Here is a 23,501-nt window from a genome sequence, read left to right as displayed (position 1 = left end):
CAATAAATTAAATATATATATATATACACACACTCTCAGATGTGATGATCTGAAATAGTAACCCATTGGAGGACAGAGTTACGCAACTCAAAATATTTTACATGAAAATGTTCATGCAATCCTGATTAGTTAAAAGCTTTCAGAGTTTTATAGCTAGTTACAATTATCTACAGACAGAAATACTAAATACAATATAATCAACAGCACCATTAAAAGAAACTGGCTACCTTAAATTCCTAAACCTCCATTTAAAAAAAACATCAAAATCAACAACAGAACAACAAAAAAAGCAATAAAGCTGAAGTACTTTGAAGTTATTTTTCTCAATTTAAACAAATGTTTAAAATAATTTCTTTCACCTAGAGAAATGTTTAGCAACATATAATTGTATACAGAGGACTCAGCTGGAAACATCACTGTCTTAGGGATGATGTGCTCTAAAAGCAGTTAAGTAGTCACTGAGTATTTTAACATTTTGAAATTACAGAGTGATTTATGCTATGCAGCCTGATGGTTGTATTTGGACTCTAGGCAGGCTACAGAATTGCCTTCCCGCCCTGTGCCCCCTTTTAGAAAGGGTACCAAAGGATCTTCAATGTCCAGGATGCATTTGTTTTAGCGACCCCCAAAAATCCATCTACCTGTAATAGCAAAGTGCATGCTTACTGCCAGCTGGGAGGAAATGACTGCAGTACCAAAACAAGTAAATACCAAACCACCAACAGCACTTCACAGACAACTTGGGTTTTGCTGGAATTCTCCCGTGAAAGTGCATTCACTGCAGACACAACAAACTCATTGTATAACCTGACAAAATCCCTACAGAAAGTGTAAGTTATAGAACAGATGGAAAATGTCCTTGTGCTACTGCTCTGCAAGCAGACAGATTTCATCTAATAAAAAGATCGTTGCATCTGTAAGGATGAAATGATTTGTGTACCTCCTTTCAGATACCCTAGATATATGGGCCAGTACAATTTCTTCTTACTGAAACCCTCTACTCTCCCAAGTGAACAGCCTCATCCTCCCCAAACCAGCCAAAATACTTTCAAATCAAGTGTGCACTCCAATTTAAGCCATCATTATTTGAATACTTTTCCCATATTTATAATTAATTCACACATAAAGGTGCTAGCCTGAACGAGGCTGAAGAAGAAAGAGAAGCCCTGACAGTCGAAAAGCATCGCAAAACATAAAATATAAAGATGGAAATTGTTCAGGTCCCAAAGAACTATAAATAGCACTGATGGGATGAGAAGAAGCAAGTGAAAAATTTAGGCCGAAAACCTAATACAAGCCTCCTAGCACTGAAATCCAAAGCACTGAGCTATAAACTACCTCCTGAGTGAGAAGCTAGAAAGCTCATCTGTCCAGTCTTAACTCCACATTGAAGAAACCCTGGAGAATACACTCCAGAACAATCCTGCAATATTTAGATGGAGGAGGGCTTAGTGGGATGCAGCAGTTTTCCAGTACACCTCCAGTTTCTGGATGGCAAACATTACAGCTGAGTGCACAGTCCTGTTTCCCTCCTGGTAACAACTTACCTCTCCCATTTACCCATTACAAAAACGGCCTAGGCTCCTGCTGTTGGCTGGACAGCTGTAGCAGCAGAAAGATGGCAAGGTAAATGAATTATCAGAGTTCTTACAGAAAAATCCATCTTCTGGGAAGAAGGATTTATGAGCTATTTTAAAAAGTGAGGAGATTCACTCCCTTTTTTTAAAAGTTATTAATCCTGATTTTTCTGTAAAATATATGCAAAAAAGAAGTACATATTTTTAGGGAGAGAAAAAATGTATATAATCTTCAAAGCTGAATACTTGAAGGACATAAACTGCATCAATGGAGATGTAAAGAGTATTTTAATTCCAGCCTTGCTACACAACGCAACGCACTTTAAGGTTATGGGTTAAGTGAGCGTTTTCAAAGCTGTTGGTCCAATTTTATCTATGGCAGGAAAAAAGAAACAATCTTAAAGCTGTCAGTTAATTTCTGTCCCATAGCTGGCAGTATCATCAGCTGCTGAAACAAAAATTTAAACACACTGTCATTATCTTGATTTACATCCTGACCTAACCACCCAAAAGGATGGAGACACAAGTTACCATTAGAACTTCTCAAACAACTGCCCATAAAACTGCTGCTATTTCTTGGTATTTTGCACTTCAAACTTGGCAAAATAATCCATTGCTCTAAGTCTTTAAGACTTCACCCATGCTACCCATCTCTATCACGTTAAGAGCAGACACTATTGGCACAATGACATGTACAGTACTGTGACACCCTCCAGCTGACATGAGAAATGCCTTCTCCACGAGCGAAAAACCCTCCCAGTTAAAACAGTTTAAGATAAAATTTGATTAGTGACTGAAAGAAAAAATGAAATGAAAATGAAGGACTAGTGTTCCCCTTGTATTTTATTTATTTATTTTAACAAATAAGCAGATCCGGGGGCAAGGAAAACAGTGGTGCCTGTCTTCCTAGGGACATTATTCTGCATTTTCCAGTTTTACATAAGGTGAAAACCGTAAAAGAGGCTCGTCTTGCTGTTAGGTCATTCATAGTCGTCTCCCGCAGGACCTGTGAGCTCATAGCAAGACTTAATCTCAAGCTGTGTTTTCCCTAGGGGCAGCATTAGTAAGTTTCTCTCTCTTTCTGACCACTTACTTTGGCAAAACTTTCAGGTGCTTAACTTCAAGGCTTCCGTGTCCCTCAAATTTGTATAAAAACCTCAGATTAGGAACAGGGAAGAAATTCAACACTGGATACACAAACAGCAATCACATACTTTCTCATGGGATAAAGGTAGTTATGGTAGCTTTCTAAATCAGCTTTATACCAATATCTTGGGAAAATACTTACAGCCTGCCTTTATGGAAGCAGTTCCAAACATGGAACCGTGGTGCTGTTTTATGAAGTGAAAATGAACACCACCATCTCCAAATACATGAAAGTTACAATAACTGCAAAAAAAAAATTACACTGAGGAATTAACTAGGAAAACACAATACTGGACAAGTTCAGAGAGCCAGCTTTACAGCGATGTGTTTTGATCTCTTACTTTCAGTCACCTTCAGAAATAAAAATTGTGATGGAGAGAAAAAGCAGCATATGCAGGGAAAAATATGAAGAACTGTTGACAATTTCCTGATTAAAGACTGAGTTGCAAATATTTATTTGTAAGCTCTCAGGTTGTTATTTCATTACATGAAATCATGTACCCAGTGAAGTAGTAAAAAAAAAACTTACTAAAAGTATAAGAAATAATTTTTCACCACAAATACTTTTACATAAATAGCCTAGCATAGGAACGAAAATCTCTCTCTTAGACTAGTAGTCTGCTAGTCCTTGATTTAGGAAAATAGCATTCATGCTCACGGGCTAACTCATCCAAAAAGGCTGATACATTCCAGAGGCACAGCATAAAAACACATTTATTTTTGTCCAGTACTATGAAGTTGTTATCAATTATTGTTCTGAGCTCCAGAAACAACTGACACGTGTCAGAACTGGGTTACTTTATCTGACTGGGTTAAGATAAGACTCAAAACAAGAAAGAAAACACCTACTTATCACAGTACAACGAAAACAATTTCAAATCACAAAACTTCTGAAGTGACAGCTAGGTTAAGAATCCATATTAAATTCAAATCGAATACAACTGACAAGCGAAGCAGTATTTTGCACAAGAGCCTGCCTCTAATTCTGTGTGTCAGAATCGCCACCAGCCAACGCTAGAGCTTCAGTCTCCCCTGGGAAGAAACAGATTGCCCTCTAGTGTATGTTAGAAAAAATGATCCACAAACAACCAAGAAGAAACTTCTTCAGGTTAAAAAAAAGCTCAAAGCCGTTCAGGAATTCCACCAACATTTTCTGCAGTAATTTTGACCAATGTCGAGATATCTCTTGAAATCATTAGATACCTAGAAAATAAGCGTATCTAGAATTTGAACTAATAAATTCTGACCCAAATTTTCCTTTTTTATACACATTGTATTTGTTACTTTACTGACATGTGTAATAACACAAACTGTAGAATTAAAGACTGCTATTGCATCTCTTTTAAAGGTCTGGAGGTTTTTGATATTTTCCCCTAAGTTTAAAGAGAAAGCAGCATTTTATTTTTTTTTTTTTACCACCACTATAATAAACTGCAGTTTGAAGAAGTTATTCAGTTTCTGAAAAGCTGTGAACTTGACACAAGATATTGTATTAAGCTATTTTACAGTAACATTTCACTATTTTCTTTAGGAAAGTGAAAATATTCTAAATGGGCAAAAAATGGGAAGACAGTATTTGCTATACCAGTTGGCCAGTCTGCTCCTGTACCCTTCCCCTTAAGTCAAACTTTAGAGGGAGAAACAGCAGTAGCTCATAATTTGACTTAATTACTACGTAATATTTTGACAAAATTAAAAATATCCTTATGAATCTCAGTTAAATTTCATTAACGTGCCTAACAATCAGGAAACACAGGTTTTATTGTATCACCAAAGTCTCTTGAGAACAGAAGCATGACCCTTGAGAAATTTACTTTTATGCTGTCCATGGGTCACTAATGTAAGTACAATTTCATCCTGCAAGTACAGTATCAAAGCCATATATCATACAATTAAATCTTCCTTACTGTAAGATTGCATTCAGATACTAAGCCCATTTCCCACTTATTGCAATACCCTAGAAAGAAATTCTGCATCCAAAACAGTAATGAACACAATTTGATTTTTTTTCTTTTTAAAATACAGTCAGGAACCAAGCTGAGTGTTTAATATAGTTTGCATTTTTGAAGCACAATATGTTTTCTATTTTAGACAGCTAAGAACCCCTTACAGATTATTCTAATTTGCTAAATTGAAGCATTCAGCATTACTTTTCTGATCTAACTTTTTATGGTCTGTATGGGTGGATTTAATTGGTACGTCCTAACAGATGAAATAAATGCAGTTAGTACCACAAGTCTCTGCAAGTAAATTAAGACTGATGTAGACAATTACACACTTGAGCTTAGAATGAAAGGTGTACTCAGTGAGTGAGCCAAAATATATCTTCATTTGTGTCTTGGATTTGTCATTTTAAAGAGCAGTTAGGATGCTCTAAGAAAATGTCTTCCACAAAAGGTAATATTTAATCCTTTTTAAATTTATAACTCTGAAACAATGAGAGATTCAGTGATACGGATACTTCGAAGACAGCTACCATACGAAAACTGATCTGACTTGAGAAAAACACAACTTATTTTTTTAGCTAATTTTATTTTTGTTTTATTCTTTTTATCAACTATTTTGTGCACTGATAGCCACAACTTCCAGCAACTCAGCTGCTTGGATGTCACTCGGGAGACATGGAAAGAAGCAGCTTTTCTAGCCTTTCCTCGCAGCACTTGACAGCACTTGAATGAAGAGCTATTCAGATAACAGTACTCCAAAAACTATACAAAATACACAAGAAAACATAGATATGGCACTTATCTCCCCCAATGTGAGATATAATTCCTTCCCTGAAGCAGTAGGCTTATACATACTGGCAGCTGCTATGGGAACAGTGACCTTAGGATCGCTATTTTTTTTTTATTCCCAAGCTATTGCCTCGTGCAGCTATTGTATTAGCGATGTTAACAGTGTAACACGTTAACTACATATAAGGACCTAAAATTATTTGATTATATTTACACTTTCCATTTTAATACAGCAAAGGAGAATGTTGATTAATATGTAAAAAACCTGCGTAGTTTGCAGCTTCCACAGCTGTAAAACCTTGAAAGAATAATACAAGAATAATCTGACAATGAGAATAATACAAAGAATAATCTGACGAATCTGGTGTCCTTCTACGATGGGGGTACAGCACCGGTTGATAGGGGAAGAGCAACTGGCATCATCTACCGGGACTTGTGCTACACATTTGACACTGTCCCCCAGACGATATACTTGTCTCTAAATTGGAGAGACAGGGATTTGATGGATGGACTACTTGGTGGGTAAGGAACTGGCCAGATGGTCATACTCAGAGCTGCAGTCAACAGCTCAATTGTCAGGTGGAGGTCAGTGACAAGTGGTGCTCCTCAGGGGTCAGTATTGGGACCAGCACCGTTTAACACCTTTGCTGGTGACATGGACAATGAGACTGAGCGCACCCTCAGCAAGTCTCCTGATGACGGCAAGCTGTGCGGTGCGGTCAGCCACATAGCAGCATGGCCAGCAGGGCGAGGAAGGGGATTCTCCCCCTCTGCTCTGCTCTTGTGAGACCCCACCTGGAGCCTTCAGTTCTGGGGCCCCCAGCACAAGAAGGACAGGGACATATTAGAATGAGTCCAGAGGAGGGCCACAAAAATGATCAAGGGGCTGGAGCACCTCTCTTGTGAGGACAGGCTGAGGGATTTGGGGTTGTTCAGCCTGGAGAAGAGAGGCTCCAGGGCGACCTTACAGCAGCCTTCCAGTGCCTAATGGGGGCTACAGGAAAGCTGGGGAGGGACTCTTTGTCAGGGAGCGTGGTGATAGGGCAAGGAGTAATGGCTTTAAGCTAAAAGAGAGGAGATTTAGAGTAGATATAAGGAAGAAATTCTTCACTCAGAGGGTGGTGAGACACTGGACTAGGTTGCCCAGAGAAGCTGTGGATGTGTTTAAGGCAAGGAAGTGTTTAAGGTGAGGTTGAATGGGGCTTTGAGCAACCTGATCTAGTGGGAGGTGTCCCTGCCTGTGGCAGGGGGGTTGGAAGTGGGTGGTTTGGGTTGGAAGGGATGTTAAAGACCATTCTGTGATCCTCTGATTTTTCCCTGTGTCTCTGCACACCATTGTTTGCTTACCATTACTGGAGCAGCAAAGGCAAGACCCATGCAAGGGAAGAGAATTGAAATTACTAAGTATGTGCACTGAAAAGCTAGTGAAAAGCCAGCCTTTTCACTTTCCATTGATCATGCCTTGCTTTGAGCAACAACTAGGCTGACTGCTGCAAGTTGCCTTTAGGAGGCAAGCAAAGAACGGGGCGCTCTCCTGCCCGCCCTGTTTCCTGCGGATGCACCAGCTCCTCTTCTGGAAGCAGTCAGTCTCTTCTGGAGAAGCTGATCAGTCCTGCAGTTAGCTAATTATCATGCTTTAACAACATCACCATATTTTCCCCTTGACACAGACCAATCTCTTCAAGTCCCATCCCTGAAAAGTTTTAATGTTAAGGAAACTCATTTTCAATCTTTAGGAGTGTAGGACTTTATTCAGCGCCAAGCACAAGACTAGATGTTCGGAGGACTAAAGTAATCCTAAAGGACTTTCCCTTGCCTATCTCAGGGGTAAAATATACCATAATCTCACCCATTCATTTGCATTCAAAAGTAAAACTGATGTGAAATAAGACATAAATGTAAGCAAATGACAGAATTTCTATAGCATTCTTAATATGTTTCTTAATTCACTACACTTTATTTTCTCATGGCATTTCCCATAATGAAGATTACCTGGGGGTGTCAGCATAAAAACGTCAATGTGGACAGCTGCAGCTTAACAGCCACAATAACTGTAGCTATGAAATTTTTAAGAGATGTAGTGTTTTGGTGGCAATTACAGTTATTGATATTTCTAAAATTCATTTAGGCTTTTATTGTAACTTTAGTAACCAAAAGAAATGTAGTCTACGATATGACTTTGCTAAGGATAAATTGTCACAATCTTAACGTTATTAAAAAACGTGTTTGAATGAATTTAAACTGAGAGTCATATTAAAACTTTCAATCAAAATAAATGACTCTTGATGAAAACACTGAATTAAAAATGATTTAATACTGGTCTAATTCAAATGTGAAGAACATAGTTTTATTCAATAAAATAGTAAATATTTTACCAATTAAATACAATTATTTTTTTTTTAATGCACCCAATAAAAACACATTTCTTTTTGACCCTATGGACACTGTTCAGATTAGGCTCCTGTTGTAATCTTCTATTCAAGAGCAATAAAACTATGCTTTAACTTTGAAAAGCAGTATCCTGGGATTGCCAGCCTAACGCCTCATGTCAGCTCCTGATCTGCCTTAGTAATCTCAGATGTGAAAGTCAAGTTGGGCTCTTCCTACTTACAGTTCTGTTACCAGGAACAATTCTGAAACTGTGCAAGTACTTCTGCTATCAGAATATACCTCTTCCTCCAAGCAGCTCAGGCTCTCACAACATGAAAAGATTTATATCTATACCTCTGCTTCTCTGATACAGCTTCATTTAACTCTGTAGGGTTTTATAGTTTTACAGAAGTAAAATTTAAGTCTCCCAACCGTTAACTAGGCATTATGCTATGCCTTTTCACTACATGAGTCACTCTGCACCAACAGCCCTAATATCTATTGTTCCTTTCACTCTAGGACAGCTGTTTTCAACTTGGAATCTATGCTATTATGAAGGGCTATAAACTACTTGAAGGACATTCACAAAAAGTAACGAATTAAAAGTAAGCATGCTATCAACAGGCTGACATTCATTATATGAAGCTCAACAGTTACAGCAGAGAAGAGATAACATGCCAGCAATTAGAGAACACTAAAATAGTTTTATTTGTTTTAGTTGATCTTGATCTTTCGGCTCCCAATGTGTAAAAACTATTCCTTAACTTTACTGGCATGTCTAGTTAGCATTTTAAGCTATTAATTTTAATATTAATTAATTAATTAATTAAAATTATTTATTAATAAAATTAATTAATAAAATTAATAAAATTAATTTTAATTTAATTTTAAGCTATTAATTAACAAACTACACATCACTTCGTTGGCCCTTAAAAATGTTTTCCAGGCAGTAGTGAAAATGGAAACATTGCAGTCTTATTGTTAGGAGCTCAACAGCTATGCTATCCGTAGAGAAGACATCTTAACTGCACACTGTAGCTACAGAGAAACCATCGACACCCAGGCTATATAAATTTCATAAACTACAGATAAGCACCTGGTGTTTCAACTGCCATTTTCAGAAGTAACTTGTGTTCCTGACATTTTAGCTACACTTAACCACCTAATTATACTAGTCTATTTAATAGAAGATGCTGACTTACCTTATAAATCTTACAGAGTTTACAACCTGAGATTATTGTAGCAAGAGAAAACTACTACTACTATTTCCACTGCCTCTTTAGATAAGGACATCACCCTCATTAAGAGCAAAAAGAGGAAAAAATCACTGTCAAACAGGGCAGCTCTTCTTAGATTTGAGTCATAGCAATATGAACATCCAGTCTTTATTACTTATCTAAACTATGCAAGAAATATCACTTGCTAATCAAATAATACACATGATGTCCTTTCTAGTATGAATTTTCAGAAGTTCAAGATCCATTTTATACTGATGTTCAAAAAACCTATTAGCCAGATACACTATACATATTTGCCTCATATTTAATAAACGAATGGATTCTACAAAAATAGTACATAACTATGACTTGTTCAAGGAATTTCTTCTTGACTAGCTGTTAACTAAAGCTGAAAAAAAAAAACAACCCACCTCATCCCAAACCAAGCCAAAGATTTCTCTCACACTGTAAAAGTGGTCTCCCTCTGAAAGGTCAGTCTGCATGTAATTTTGCCTATCAAACAGAACAAATCATGTATATTTGAAAAGTAGATATAAAGACCCGCAGACAAAAGCACCACTTAAGTAAACAGTAACGCTGCCAAGTAAATGTTGCTTTATATATACACTTTGTTGTTGGCACATTCACAGCTCTGCAAATAACAAACAAATCGAATACTGAAATAACTTATTTTTGAAGGACCCTATAACAATCAGAAAAATTAAATAGCAAAGTCGTTATAATTAAGAGGTAAGCCTGATTGCCTTTTGGAAGGCTATGATTCTTCTGACCGTCTCCTTTTCCTTACTCCAATTCCTACCTGTGTATTATAGACTGCCTTTCACATGTGCAATATCATTTGTTAACGTTACTAATAAAACGTCTGGGACTAACCTTAGTCTCTGTTTATAATAGTCTTCATCTCCATCATCTCTCCATCTCTTTACTTTGCGCTTCCCTATTGTAGGCTCTTCCTCCTCAGAGCTTGGAAAGTAGTCAGCATCCTCTTCAGCTTCTTTAGAATCTCTCTTCACCAAATATTTTCCCTTTCTTGACAAATTCTTGAGTTCATAATCAGAATCGTTATTAGCGTGAGAAGGTACCCATTCTTCCTCCTCTTCGACTTCTTCTGGATCAAAGAGCTCCTCATCAGGTACATACTCAGACTCTCCACTATCGTCCTCCTGTTCACGCTTCAACTTCTTGGTCTCAGGATATTTCTTTTCTTTTGGAATCCCTGCTTTTGACTGAATCTGAAGGGCATGCTTCTGAAGTTTCTTCAAGTGTTTTTTTAACCGCTTATCTGTTTTTGACAGGGATTTACCCTTTTTTTCCTTTGTAGTAGACGTGGGAGCTATGCACTGAACATTTTTGGCTTGAACTTTCTTCTTTGCTCCTTTGTGAAGGGATAACTTCTTTCTCTCAGATGACAACTTAGCTTGGTCTGCTAAATACTTCTCGAAATCAGATGCTTCATTTAGCATTAATCGTCGTGCCTTCCTCTCTGGCTTCTGAGGTATTTTAGTTCCAAAAGGGGTCATCTGGCCAGTACGAATAAGTTCCTCCCACTCCGTTTCCTGTACGGGCATAAGCATACTGCCAAGAGACGATGGACCAGGTTCTGGAACAAAAAAATCAGAACATCCATCATACCTTTCACATGTCCTGAATAACTCAAACACAAGAACAACTTTTTTTTTTCAAACTTTAAATCCATTCCGTTTTTATACACAACTCCAAGCTAACATACAATGTAAGAAGTTCAAAAAAGCCAGAAAGCAATAAAACAGAAAGCCAAAGGACTTTTTTTTTTTAAACTTCAAACGACTTCTAAAAATTCTTATAGGAATCATTACAGCCACTATCAAAATGCTAATACCATTGGAACTACCCCAGCAGCAGCAAAACCAACCATAAATGAATAACCCTCAACGCCACATGAACTCTAATGTGTCCCTATGCTTTCAATTCAACATATCATGTTCACTGCAAGAAACCACAGACTGCATACGGAGCAACGCTGTCCATTTCTGTTTTTATTACTGACTTTTCGGTCCTACTTATAAGCTTGAAATTTGACATTTCCATTAACCATACCAGGACACAGACACAAATGTTAAGGTACACATAAAAGATTGTCTTCCCACATGCTTCAAAACAAACAAACAAGCCAACCAACAACACACTATCTTCCTACTCTACAATACTAATATGCTAACATTAGGATTACGACTTTAAAAGTCACATTGGCTGCACATTGCATTGCCATAAAAGAACGCTTCAGTTAAACTGCATACACAGTTACTATACTTATTAACACAGTTAACTAAAGTTATAACCGGTATCTAAAGCATATGGTTATAGAGGAATGAAATCTCTTGAATTCAAGAAGCTGAAGGGAAATTCCAGCCTGACATGTGTTAAAGGTCTAAAATTTCAGAGTAGCTATACCAGAATCATCAGCACGGCATGCTACTGTCCCATTAAAAACACTATATTTATCACCAAAGCATGTTTACTGAGTAACAATAATGCATCAGGCATGAAACCCCTTCCTTTCCAGCCCCTCAGTTTCTTGAATCCCTGGAACTGCTGAACCCCATTTCTTCTGTCACGGACTCCATTCACTTTCTAACTACATTTCATCACACTGGGTGCCAGAGTCTTACTGCATGAGCCTGCTACAAGAAAAAAGGCTTAAGATCATTTTCTGCTAAGAAAACTTTACGGAGGTTTTCACACCCAGTAAATTTTGTTGAGCCAGTAGAGAAAAAAAGAGCTCTGTGAGATCTGGAATCCACATCTGCGGTGGACACACAGCAGACAGGTGTTACACCTCTGCAACAGGATAGCTGAAGGGGGGTAAATGAACAGGGCAACAACACTGTATGGGTCCAAACTTGCCCTGTAGAATACTGCAGGTAACGGTGGTGGGCAAGATACAGCCAAGCTGGAGTTACAAAATCCAAGCTCAGTTTGCAGAGGGCGGTGAGAAAGTAAACAGTGAAAATTGTTTGCATAAGAAACACTGAGAGAACAAATATATTGTTCTGGAAGAAGTTCTTTCTTTTATTTTATTCCTAAATGTAATGCAGCCTGAAAAAAATGAAACACTTCCTCCCTCCATTTCTAATGCTATTTCCCAACAATAAGAAAAAACAATTTTGTTAATGCTGATTGATAGCACACAGCATATAAAATGTAATTCAATCGTGATGTTAGTCATCTTTATCAAATTAGCTGTGAAAAAAATGTTAAGATTTCCAATTTATTAAGCCCAATACTCTAATGTGCATCAGCCATCCCTACTGAGCTGAACATGGATTAACATCCATTTTTTAAAATTCCCCACATGAATATGCCAAGATCTGCAATTCTGCAGGTGCAGAGAATAAGTGTTCTTAAGTCTCTCTTTGAAAACAAACCACTGAAATTTATTTCCTTATTGGCAAGGATCTTGCAAGTTACCTTCAAACAACAAAAGGCATTACACCAAAGTAAAAGAGGACTTCCAGCTTTCTCCCATACCTTCATCATCCTCAAATTCAATCTCATTTATTTTATCAAGAATCTCTGTTCCACCAAGAATTGCTTGGAGACGTTTTTGTTTTGCGTTGATCTTCTTTAGCTGCTGCTCCTTGAATGAGAATTAGATACATCATTTAATTTTTAGTCTGATTCATAGACCTGCTATCCTTTTAAACAATACTTAAGTTAGAATATTTGCAGTATTTTCCAACAGAAAGTCATATTCAAATGTTCAAAGTACTCAATTTTAAAAAAAGAAGTGCAAAAAATTGTCACCACGTGTCTGTAGGGCATTGACTCATAGAACACAAACAATTTTGTGTGTAACTTACCTTAAAACACACATGCAGTATGATCAGATTATTTAACACACAGATTTCACATGTTCATTACGCATTTTTATGTCCATCTTTCAAAGTCACTTTATAACTATGTTGATAGCAAAGGAAGCCCATTAATTGCACTTGCAAGATATGCAAAGAATATCAAAGAATTTGTTCATGATTTGCAAGACTGGATTACTGGGTAATCAGCCACTAAAATCAGCTGTAAGATTCAGTAAGATTTATTTATCATCCCAGAAGTTTTAGAATGCTTGCTTAGAAACGGAAAATGTAAATCCATCAGTCAATATACATTTCTATACAGTTAATTCATGAATGATCACATCTAATTTAACAGCAAAACCCACAAAGTTAAATACTTTTGAAAAATAAGTGAAAAATTCAACATTACAGATGTCTTAAAAAGCATAGCTCATTAACACTAAGAAAATGATTCATACCTAGCTCTTCTGCTACACCTTTCATCTGACTGCAATATCCTCAACTGGGTATTTACCAGTAATGTTGCAACTCCTTGGTATTGCTAGCTTCCATTTATAAACAAGAAATTCCAAACAGTAAAACAAAGACATAGGCAATGCAACTTTCCACATATGTAACTCCACTCCCAAAATATTTCCTCACCTACATAGGCACATAATTGAGGTTAAAAAAAAAAGTTCACAGCACAAAGAGTACTTTTTTTTTGTGAATAAAGATTCACTAGCCTGCCCATGCCCTCATGTAGTACTTTTCACACCACAAAGTGTAAGTGTATTCTTGTATGCTACAATATACTACAAAAGGAAAAGTACTAAAAGTCACTTCCACATGTAAGAAGTTGTCGGAGACCAGCTTCAAATACAGTGCCTGCCTTCAAACAGGCTGTAATTTAACCAGATTCATGAGGTTACTGGAACCACTTTTACACATTTTAGTTTTCATACAGGGATTGATAGTTACCGTTCAAATGCCATTAGAGATGGCTAACAATGGATTTCCAACGAGATATGAACTTCATCTGCAACTAACACTTGCATAAATTACTCAAGTAATATGAAAACAAGAAAATAGTGTACAATTACTTGATAACACTTCAGAGGTTAAGTGCAGTTTAATGCATCTCTTTCTGCTACTACCAGCTACTCATTTCTAGTCCTGCACCGCTATTCAGTACCACCCCCCCTCACTGTCTTTAATGGACAAGTTGTGAGCACAACATTATCCAAGTTTCTGAAATGATCAAAAGAATAATAAAATAGAAAAAAAAACACTGTACGGAGTCAGTGGCAGATGGCCTGAGAGTGGGAAGAAGTGTCTGAAAGCTTTTCAGTTAGGTGGTCATTAGAGAAATTATTAGGGTGCATTTCCATGAGACAGTGAGCAGATCTAAGAGCTATATTCCTGACCAGGACAAGTTCTCCTTCTCTCAAGTCTTCTTCCTATTCACAGCTGTATAGGTTTACTGCTTACATTACACTGATGCCTGCTAGGTTGCTCTACAAGCTCCTTTGACTTACTATTCTGGCAGGAAAAAGCTAGAGCAGCTTCTGCCAAGTCAGTAAGTCAGAACAGCTCACAGAGGGGAATGATACACATATCGTATACCAATACACATATTGGTACAGGAAAGATACAGACAGTGAGAGAGGACTTAGGGAAAGGAAGATGGGGGACGAAGACCACAGGAGCAGAGACTTAGATCAGCTACATCACACCCTAACAATGCATTGCTATTTCTCTAAATACTACTGGGAAGGATTAATTAAAATTAATGCAAATCAGAAATCCAAGCAAGCCCTGGAACATCAGCTTTACAGCTTGGTCTGAAATTTACAATCACTCCCACCCTGCCCCCCCCCAAAGAACTCTCTCTCTTTCACATCTTTAGTTATTTACATTTTTTGGTAGAAAATTAAACCACGTACAAAGGGAAGGAGCAGCAATTTTTGATTGACTCTGATCATCTATCATTAAAAAGGAAGTATATCACATAAGCCAAAACTTAAGTCAAAGGTAAGTATTGTCAGCAGGAAATGAATATAATCTAATCACCTTATTATATTTTTGCCGTTTCACAGAATCTAGTTTTCTGTTTATATCTTTGTTGTTGGCAGCTTGAGGTGAAAGTTGCTCAATAATTTTATTTATTTGTTTCAGAGATGATGTGCATGATCTGAAAAACAAAAAGATTGCAATGTATTGTTCAGCTCTACTAAGGAAAAATAGAACATTTGCAATTCAGACAGTTCAGAAATTCCAGAATGTTCAAGGGAAGATTTAAAAAAGACTAAAGGTAGGTTTCTAAATAAGCATCTTATAGTTAAACATCACTAGAAATACTGAACACTTAAAAAACTTCATTAAATATTCATAAACAAAGTTTTGCTTATACTAGAATTTCAAAAGAAAGAACAAACCACTGCAATATTTAGTATTCAAAAGTTACAATATGATAATGCTCGCAAGGAAGTGACAGTGGTTGATTTCATCATTAAAGATAAACAAAATACAATGCAATAAAACACAGGTTGCAGGGACAAGTGCCAGGGACGGAAGTGGCGCAGGATCAGTTAAGATCAAGTGTAGTATCTGCTCTTAGATAAGTTCTCGACGAGAGGACTTAATATTAAATGAATTTTTGAACTCAGTAGTTGGATCTGGAGCTTGCTCCCTCCACTCCATGCATTGTCCTGATACTGTGGATGTAGCACTGAAAGACATGGTTTAGTAATGGGACTCAGTAGGTCAGGTGGATGATTGAACTTGATGACCATGAAGGTCTTCTCCAACCTACATGATTCTATGATACCATAAAATAATCTAAATGAGAAATAATATGTTTTCATTTTGGAAACCTGTTTTAATAGTTCCACGTTGTTATATAGGAAGCCCATTTGTTTTACCTATACAGTTTCAGGAAGACAAACTAGCTCAAAGAATTAACAGCACATGTACATTAAACTTTTTTTTTTTTTTTTTTTTTTTATTTACGCACAACCATTTTCCATATCTCTCCATACAATAGGAAATTCCGGTTGAACCACATACTAAAATCTAGTATAATCTGTTACTGCTGCTGCATTTGTTTGCAAGAATGAGGTACCGCCCCACTGTCAGAAGCAATAAACCTGTGCTTGTCGATTGAAACAGCAGAATATTTAATAAAGATATACAATTAAGCATCTCAAAGCATTATGAAAAACATCACAGAAAACTTAACAACACCTGTAAAGCAGCCGTAATTCCCCTTGTATGCAAAGAAATGCACTATATAGCTTCCTGAATTGTTAGATCACTTACCTCTCTTCAACTCTAATCTGGACTCTACCACTGATGTCCTAGGAGATGCGTTCTGCCAGCTATCAATGCTGTCTGCACACCTTCAGCCTTCCATTCCCCTTCAACACTACTGAACCATACCATTCCCCTTCTCCGTCCTCTTTTTTTTTTTTTTTTTTGCTTTTAGGTACAGCATCCTTTTGCAGATGGTGTCCGACCTATTGGCCTTTGCTTCCTTGGCCCAAAGGTCTCTTACCACTTACTGCTACTACCCTCTTCCACAAAGCTTTATTTAACAGAACTGTGGGATTTAACTCTAACTTCAACCACTTTTTTTCTTCTCCTTCATCTACTTACATTATGAAATAACATTCACACAAATTTTGCTTCTACTATGAACTCCATACCAACTACTCAAAAAAAACCGCTCAGTGTTAGAGGACTCTGATCAACTCTATCATGCTCTACTCACATTTTCACTTCTGTTGGTCCCTCTATTCAATAAGTCAGCTATATCTCTGCTTTTTTTCTCAAAATCAACTTTTAGACTTGCACTCTTCTGCAGCAGTGGTTCTGCAGGTCTGTGCAAACCATTTGCATCCTCATGTAAATCTAATTTTAAGACTGTACATGGAATTTGAAAATAGAGGGGTAAGAAAAAATTATAAGACACTTTTAAAAGAAAATCAAGACAATACCAAGTAACAGTGCTGTACATCCCTCTTTCAGTAACTGGATAATCTTATTAGACTTGTGGCTCCTAGTTAAGCATTTGATTATTTGAAGGTGTCCTTAAGTACTTTGTGCAAACATTTGTGATAAGGTTGTCTTAGATGCAGTACACTGATGTTACCAATTCATCCAAGCTACGGAAAATAACTGTAACAAGTTACAGAAAGCGACCAGAAGCGGGTAACCACATGAAGCATGCAGGATTGAAGAAGTGGTACTTTTCTGAATATAACTTTGAATAACAGAGTATAATGCAGCTCTCCACTGGCCAGGAAACAGACACGTATCTTGGCAAGGTAGGCAACAAAGCAGAAAAAGGAGATGCGCTCTGTGTCTTATGTCTCTACTGCCCTGATGCATGACTGAACAAGTCAAATAAGAGCTATGCTTCATTGTTCTGATGTGTTTTTTTTTTTTCCAAAAGGTGGATGATTCAGAAAAGTACATGTGCTCTATCTAGTGCTTTGAAAACACCTTTTTATGTTCCAATTTTTTAAAACATGAGACACTGGGCCTCATTTGATTGCCAGTAACAGAAAAGAACATTAAGGACACAAAACTTACCTTAAATCATCCAGCACCGACTGATACTCCTTCTCAGCATCAGCTATTTTTGTTGCTTTGTTAGCTTCATTAATTGCATTATCTACTTGCTGAAGAACTCCTTGCTCCAATACATCCTGGTCATAGACATCAACTCCTAAACCTTTGAGTTCAGCAGCCTGTGCGCTATAAGAAACGGACTGAATCTGCTGCCTGTTGATATGTAACAGGGGTTGTCCTCTTCTGGGCACCTCCAAAGGAACCGCCATAGAAGTGGATGGCTGGCTGGGAGAGTTGTGAATTCCAGAACTATTACCCAGGTCACTGTCGCACACGCCATTTTCTTGTTCAGTTCCTGATTCTTCAGCATTATGGAGGCGATTATTGCTTACAGTAGTACCAGTGTCTTGTTCTTGAATATTGTCTGCTAGGTGGTTGTTTTCTGTTGGCATCCTCTGTTCAAAGGCAACAAAGAATGATAAGAACCACATTGTCATAAGAATATTTGCACACTTTCTCACAAAGGTTACAACCAAATAGAAGCAAAACAATACGCATATTTCTTTACGAGAAATTCTTAAACTTGTTAAAGAAGAGTACAACATGGAATAGTCCTGGAAAATGCTTGTATTAAGAAGATTGCCTGCAACTACTACTTCATTATCAGAGAATGAACCGAGTCTTGCCTGAACGGTCACGCTCCAGAAGACTACAACAAAACACGTGCAACGTAACATACCCCAAAAACAAAAATACAAGCGTTCAAAACAGGATAAGAGTCTAGTTTAAAAAAACACCAACCAACCAAGATGCAAACAGCAACAACCCCACTGACATTTACTGAGTATGTGAAACAGCCTGACATAAGTTTTCAGTGGGATGGAATGGCAAAACAGTCAAGTTGACTCTTGGAGGAAGACGTGGAGATGTGTCAAACCCAAATGGAAAAGCAGTTGTGTTTCTCTGTTTGCTGATGGTAAGAATACAGCCAGAAACCCACGTCCATCTCTGGGGCACAGCTTCTTACCTTTTGACAAGATAAGAAACTACGAGGGAGAAGCCAAAGAAAGCAACTGGAGAAGAGAGAAACCTCCAGTGCTGCAACGCAAGGAAACGCAGTCAAGGGAAGACAGAAGTACCTAAACATCCGACCAGGGCACTTGCCAGCCCAGCACCGCTGACAGCCGCCGCAGGCTGCAGCCCGAGGACCCAGCCCGGAGCAGCAGCAGCCCCCACAGGCGATGGCACACCTCGGCACAGGGACCGGGGCACCCGGCGCTGCCGCCGCTCGGAGCCCTCCAGCCTGCGCCAGGACGCATTTGTGCTCAGCTCCGGGTGGGCGCAGGGTGCGCTCAACTACGCGCAGACCTTACCCATGCAGGCGGCCTTCCGCGGCCTCCCCCCGCTTCTTCCTGCCGGCCCCGGGGAAACGCAACGGCCCGGCCCCGCCACCCCCGCCGGGCTCCCCCCTACCCCCGGGCGCAGCGCTCACCTCCCCCGCTGCCGCCGCTCCGCCACCGCCAGCCGCCCACTGCCGCCGTTCTGCCGTCACTTCCTCAGCCGGCCGCGCCTGCGCCGCGCTGCCGGGCCTGCCCCGGCAGGGAGCTGTGGGTGTACAAGGCCATAGTAGGGGGAAGATGTCCGTTGTCTTCCTCGTGCCCTTCCGTTTTCTCCCTGATCCTCTGACAGTGACAAAAGCAGAAAATAAAAACCTTCTGGGGGGCTCATTGGGCTTTCTGTCCATTCTTCCCCTTCCTTCAGACTCCCCACCGCAGTGCCATGAGGGACCTGCACCCAGCTCCTCCTCTTTTGGCCGGCAGGACCGATTTACTCATTTATTTATATACTTATTTTCCTCTCAGCCTTGGGCCAACTGAGAAAGGACAAATACGTAGTAGATTTGGATATTTATTTTTTTGGTAAATACATACTGAAGCAGTTAAGAGCTAAACTCAGCTTCAGGGAACAATTTGCCATTCAGATCAAACACAGAATTTCTTTCTTCGGCTGCCCGTTAGTTGCCCTGCTCTGTGTGTACTTACTGTCGTCTCTTTGCAGTGACTTGAAATGATGCAGATGTTTAAAGAAATATTCTTTTGTAAATTTTTCAGGTGTGGGTAAAAGTAAGTCACAATGCCTTATCCTTCCCACACTTAACTTCAACAAAATGCTACACACCAACAGGGGAAGAAAGCTTGTCTGCTACTGGAAATGCATTTATAGTGCACCTTTGATCCAAACAAATCCTGGTTTTTACCAATTGGTCACCCTGCGTGTAGAAGATTGTCAAGATTGTGTTGTAGAAATGTTACAGTAGTTTAGAGGAGTAGCAAAAGTCATGTTTGTGCATGATGACATAATGTTTAATCATGAATGCTTAAGGACATAGGATGTACAGGGAGAGAAGATATTCATTAGACTTTGGGTTTTGTCTTCATTGCACCCTTTCTTTAGGGTGTACACATTGATAAGGTCACCCTTGAGCCTTCTCTACTCGCGGCTAAGCAGTCCCAGCTCTCAGCCTTTCCTCACAGGAGATACTCCAGTCCTTCAGCCATCTCCTTCACGGCCCTTCACTGGACACTCTTTAGTGGCTCCATGATGTCTCTTGTACTGGGAAAGTCCTAGTCTCAACAATAGGCAACAATAGGCTCAACAATAGGCAATTGTTGTCTGACATTTTCTCAACCATGTTTCTACAGCGTGTTGATGAAGCTGCGTTTTACCACTGCTGTGGTAAAAAAATGTTGATAAATGAAGTGCCGAGTGATTCAAGCATTTCAAATGTCCTTGAAACATTTTTGACAAATTTGTCGCATATCTAACACACCCACAGAGTCCCTACACATTAGCTCCAAGAGTAGGAGTTCTGTTACTTTTTCTCATAAATCACCAGCACTGACAGCTGCATAAAAAAATATTACATCCTACTGAGTTTTCCACGTGCCCGCTCTCTGTGAAATTAAACCATTTCCTTTAGTAGTCACTGGTGTCAAGCTTGAATGAATAACTTTCAAAGTTGTTGTTGGCCTGGCTTTATCCTGAACAAAGATTACAAGACCTTGACTGAAGATGTTCCTTTCCCATCCATCTATTCCCTTATTCCATCCTGTTCCCAATCTCTGGAATTCTCAAGGAAACACAGAACTGGTTGTTTAAGGTCTATAAGGCCAAGACCTGAAAGGTCAGCAGGAAAAAAAAAAAAAAAAAAAAAAAAAAGTGCTTAATTTAAATACTCCTTTGTTTCTTTTGCTCTGAAATATGCTACTACTGCAAAAATCATTTACTTAGCATTTAAAGACTTGAATGAGGAGGCTTATTTTTAACCTTTGTTGCCGTGTTCTAAATACAAGGAATGATGTTTTGTAATTGCTGAAACAACTGAAAATGTGGAGTGCAAAGTCTTCCAGCAGAGTGAGAAAGGCAGCAACTGGGGGGCATTTAAGGACAGAGCAACATCAAACTGTTGTCAAAACTAAACTGCATTATGGAGGGGTAGGCTCAGTTCTCCAGAAACTGATTAATGAGGGGGGAAAGACAAGTTGTTGTGGAATAATAAAATAAGAGCGTTGTATTATTTGCCAGGAGAGGAGTTTTCAAATGAAGAGCTGCTTCTTTCTCAAGCTTGAGAGGAAAATGAGTAAAGATTTTGTTATATATTAACGGATTGCTGATGTTGTTAGTATTAAGTCCAGAAGCGGGAGGCTATAATCCAACATTAAATACTATGGCTTTGAGGCAGGTACTTGCAGAACAAAACAGTTATGCTGTTGTCCTGACTAGGACTCCAAACATCCCTGGTAGAGCTTGCTCATCAAGAACACTATTATGCTCTGTAAGTGAGGGGATATATGGTCTTTGTGAGAGTACTCTGAAACCATGGTATAAAAATGTAGCAGGCCTTTCAGGCAGAGACTGATCACTGTCATCTGTCTGTGAAATGCCATATACGCTGGCAATGACATATAAATAATAAGCATATTAATAAACCTGTTGTACAACTAGTCTTTTGCAAACTGAGTCATGCTCCCAGGTGGTGTGTATGTAGTCTGTTTGACTGAAGTCTGCCGAAACCAAGTCTCCCAGCAGCTGAAAATCAATGTGGTTCTGTTAAAGTCATAGAAAGGATAGATTCCTATAGACCTTTGAAGTTATTCTGCGGTGGTTCATCCTTGGTGCATTTACAACACTATGCCTTTCTTTCTCTTACCTTAACACATAGTTCTGCCTAAGCAGGTGAGATCTATAGTTTTAATGTGTTCCCAACCTCAACTATTTCCTGGAGCTGTCCTCTAAAAAGGTTTTTAAAAAAATACAAAATCTGTATTATATAACAGAATGGCTTTGAAGTTATATTTCCTGTGTAGTCATTTTCACAAAGAAAATTATCCTCCCATGAACCACAAGTTCAGTTCTGCTGTCGGCTACATACATGTGTGGTTTCTAATCCTTTCACATAGTTGCTGGCGGAGTCCCATGCATCCATGTTTCTCAGTATTTTACTATAGCATTCCATTGTATCTACCTTCATTTTTTTTTTTTTTTTTTACATGTAGACGACTGCTAGCTGCAGTGCAGCTACTCTGCTAAATCACTGGCAGTGTGTTTTTTTGGGCTGGACAAGTTCTGCTTGTTTGGTTAGTTTTTAAAATATTGTTAATGTAGTCCAAATCTTCACCCCTCTAGCATGAAAGCATTAATGATGACACTTAATCCTTGCTGGAGCTGGTTCTGGCAGCTTTTGATATACAGTAATTATGCTTTTTTACTTGAACTGGTATGGCTGGCAAATTAGACTGTGTGGACCTCCTCCCTTTCTGTTGGCTTTGCAGGATTACTGGCTGGAAAGGATCCTGGCAGAGTTTGTAAAGCAAGAGCTCAGTGCTCAGCTGTTACTTCTGGTGGTCTGTGAAGACCAGCAACTAGGCTTCCAAGAAAGCTCAAATAGAATAAGAACTTGGAAAGGAAGCAATTTGTTTCTGTGATTCTGAACTGGGTAATGAAAAAACAGGTTCTGTAGTCTATTGTCAATGATGAGATGGAAAGGGGCAGTGGTTTAATTTTTATTCTATCATTTTTATTCAGTTTCCTATTGTAAAATGTTATCCTGAGAGTCATGGCATGGGAATACTATAAGAAACATAGAATCATAGAATAATAAAATAGTTTTGGTTGAAAGGGACCTTACAGACCTTCTAGTTCCAATCCCCCTGCACTGGGCACGGACACCTTCTGCCAGACCAGGTTGCCCAAAGGCCCATCCAACCTGGCCTTGAGCACCTTCAGGGATGGGGCATCCACAGCTTCTCTGGGCAACCTGGTCCAGTGCCTCACCACTCTCTGAGTAAGGATTTTCTTCCTTATATCTAATCTAAACCTAGCCTTTTTTAGTTTAAAACCATTATCCCTTGTCCTATCACTACACTCCCCGAGTCCCTCCCCAGCTTTCCTGTAGGTCCCTTTTAAGTACTAGAAGGCCTCTGTGAGGTTTCACCAGAGCCTTCTCTTCTCTAGGCTAAATAATCCCAACTTTCTCAGCCTTTCTTCATAGGAGAGGTGGTCCAGCCCTTCAATCATCTTTGTGACCCTCCTCTGGAGCCACTCTAACAGGTCCACGTTCTTCTTGTGCTGGGGGCCCCAGAGCTGAACGCAGGGCTCCAGGTGGGGTCTCATGAGAGCAGAGCAGAGGTGGAGAATCCCCTCCCTCGCCCTGTTGGCCATGCTGGCCATGCAGTCCAGGATATGGCGGGCTTTCTGGGCTGCAAGTGTTTGTTGTTGGTTCATGATGAGCTTCTGATTCACTATTACCCCCAAGCCCTTCTCCACAGGGCTGCTTTCCACCCACTCGCCACCCAGAGTATATACATGTTCCAGCAATGTACCCAACATACCCAATAATAACCTGCTGTGTATAAACCCCTGGTTTCTAGCAGGAGATGGTTCTCTCAGGTCCCTAAGTGGCCTGGTTATGCTGTTAAGGGTGTGCCCTGCTGACACTTGGCCAAATCATCATTCTTGATTTTTTAATTAGGCCTTTCCTTCACAGAT

At 39.1% G+C, this 23,501-nt stretch overlaps 1 protein-coding gene and 1 pseudogene across 1 annotated transcript in view; one reads left to right on the top strand and one right to left on the bottom strand.

The window, feature by feature from the left end:
* The window catches only part of ERCC6 (ERCC excision repair 6, chromatin remodeling factor), a 49,586-nt gene extending 30,368 nt beyond the window's left edge, over window positions 1-19,218 (bottom strand). Inside the window, exons 1-5 of the mRNA XM_035539973.2 lie at window positions 18,946-19,218; window positions 17,475-17,908; window positions 14,952-15,072; window positions 12,574-12,682; window positions 9,940-10,666 (exon numbers count right to left, since the gene is read on the bottom strand). Coding sequence (XP_035395866.1) covers window positions 9,940-10,666; window positions 12,574-12,682; window positions 14,952-15,072; window positions 17,475-17,908; window positions 18,946-19,197 — 1,643 coding nt within the window. The 5' untranslated portion in view covers window positions 19,198-19,218. The remainder of the gene's footprint in view (window positions 1-9,939; window positions 10,667-12,573; window positions 12,683-14,951; window positions 15,073-17,474; window positions 17,909-18,945) is intronic.
* LOC118247861 (uncharacterized) lies at window positions 15,465-15,615 on the top strand (annotated as a pseudogene).
* Window positions 19,219-23,501: the final 4,283 nt, after the last annotated feature.

This window comes from Cygnus atratus, chromosome 7, assembly GCF_013377495.2.
Source record: "Cygnus atratus isolate AKBS03 ecotype Queensland, Australia chromosome 7, CAtr_DNAZoo_HiC_assembly, whole genome shotgun sequence".
Taxonomy (NCBI): domain Eukaryota; kingdom Metazoa; phylum Chordata; class Aves; order Anseriformes; family Anatidae; genus Cygnus; species Cygnus atratus.
Note: the sequence above shows the minus strand (reverse complement) of the source record. Positions and strands in the feature narration are given on the sequence as shown.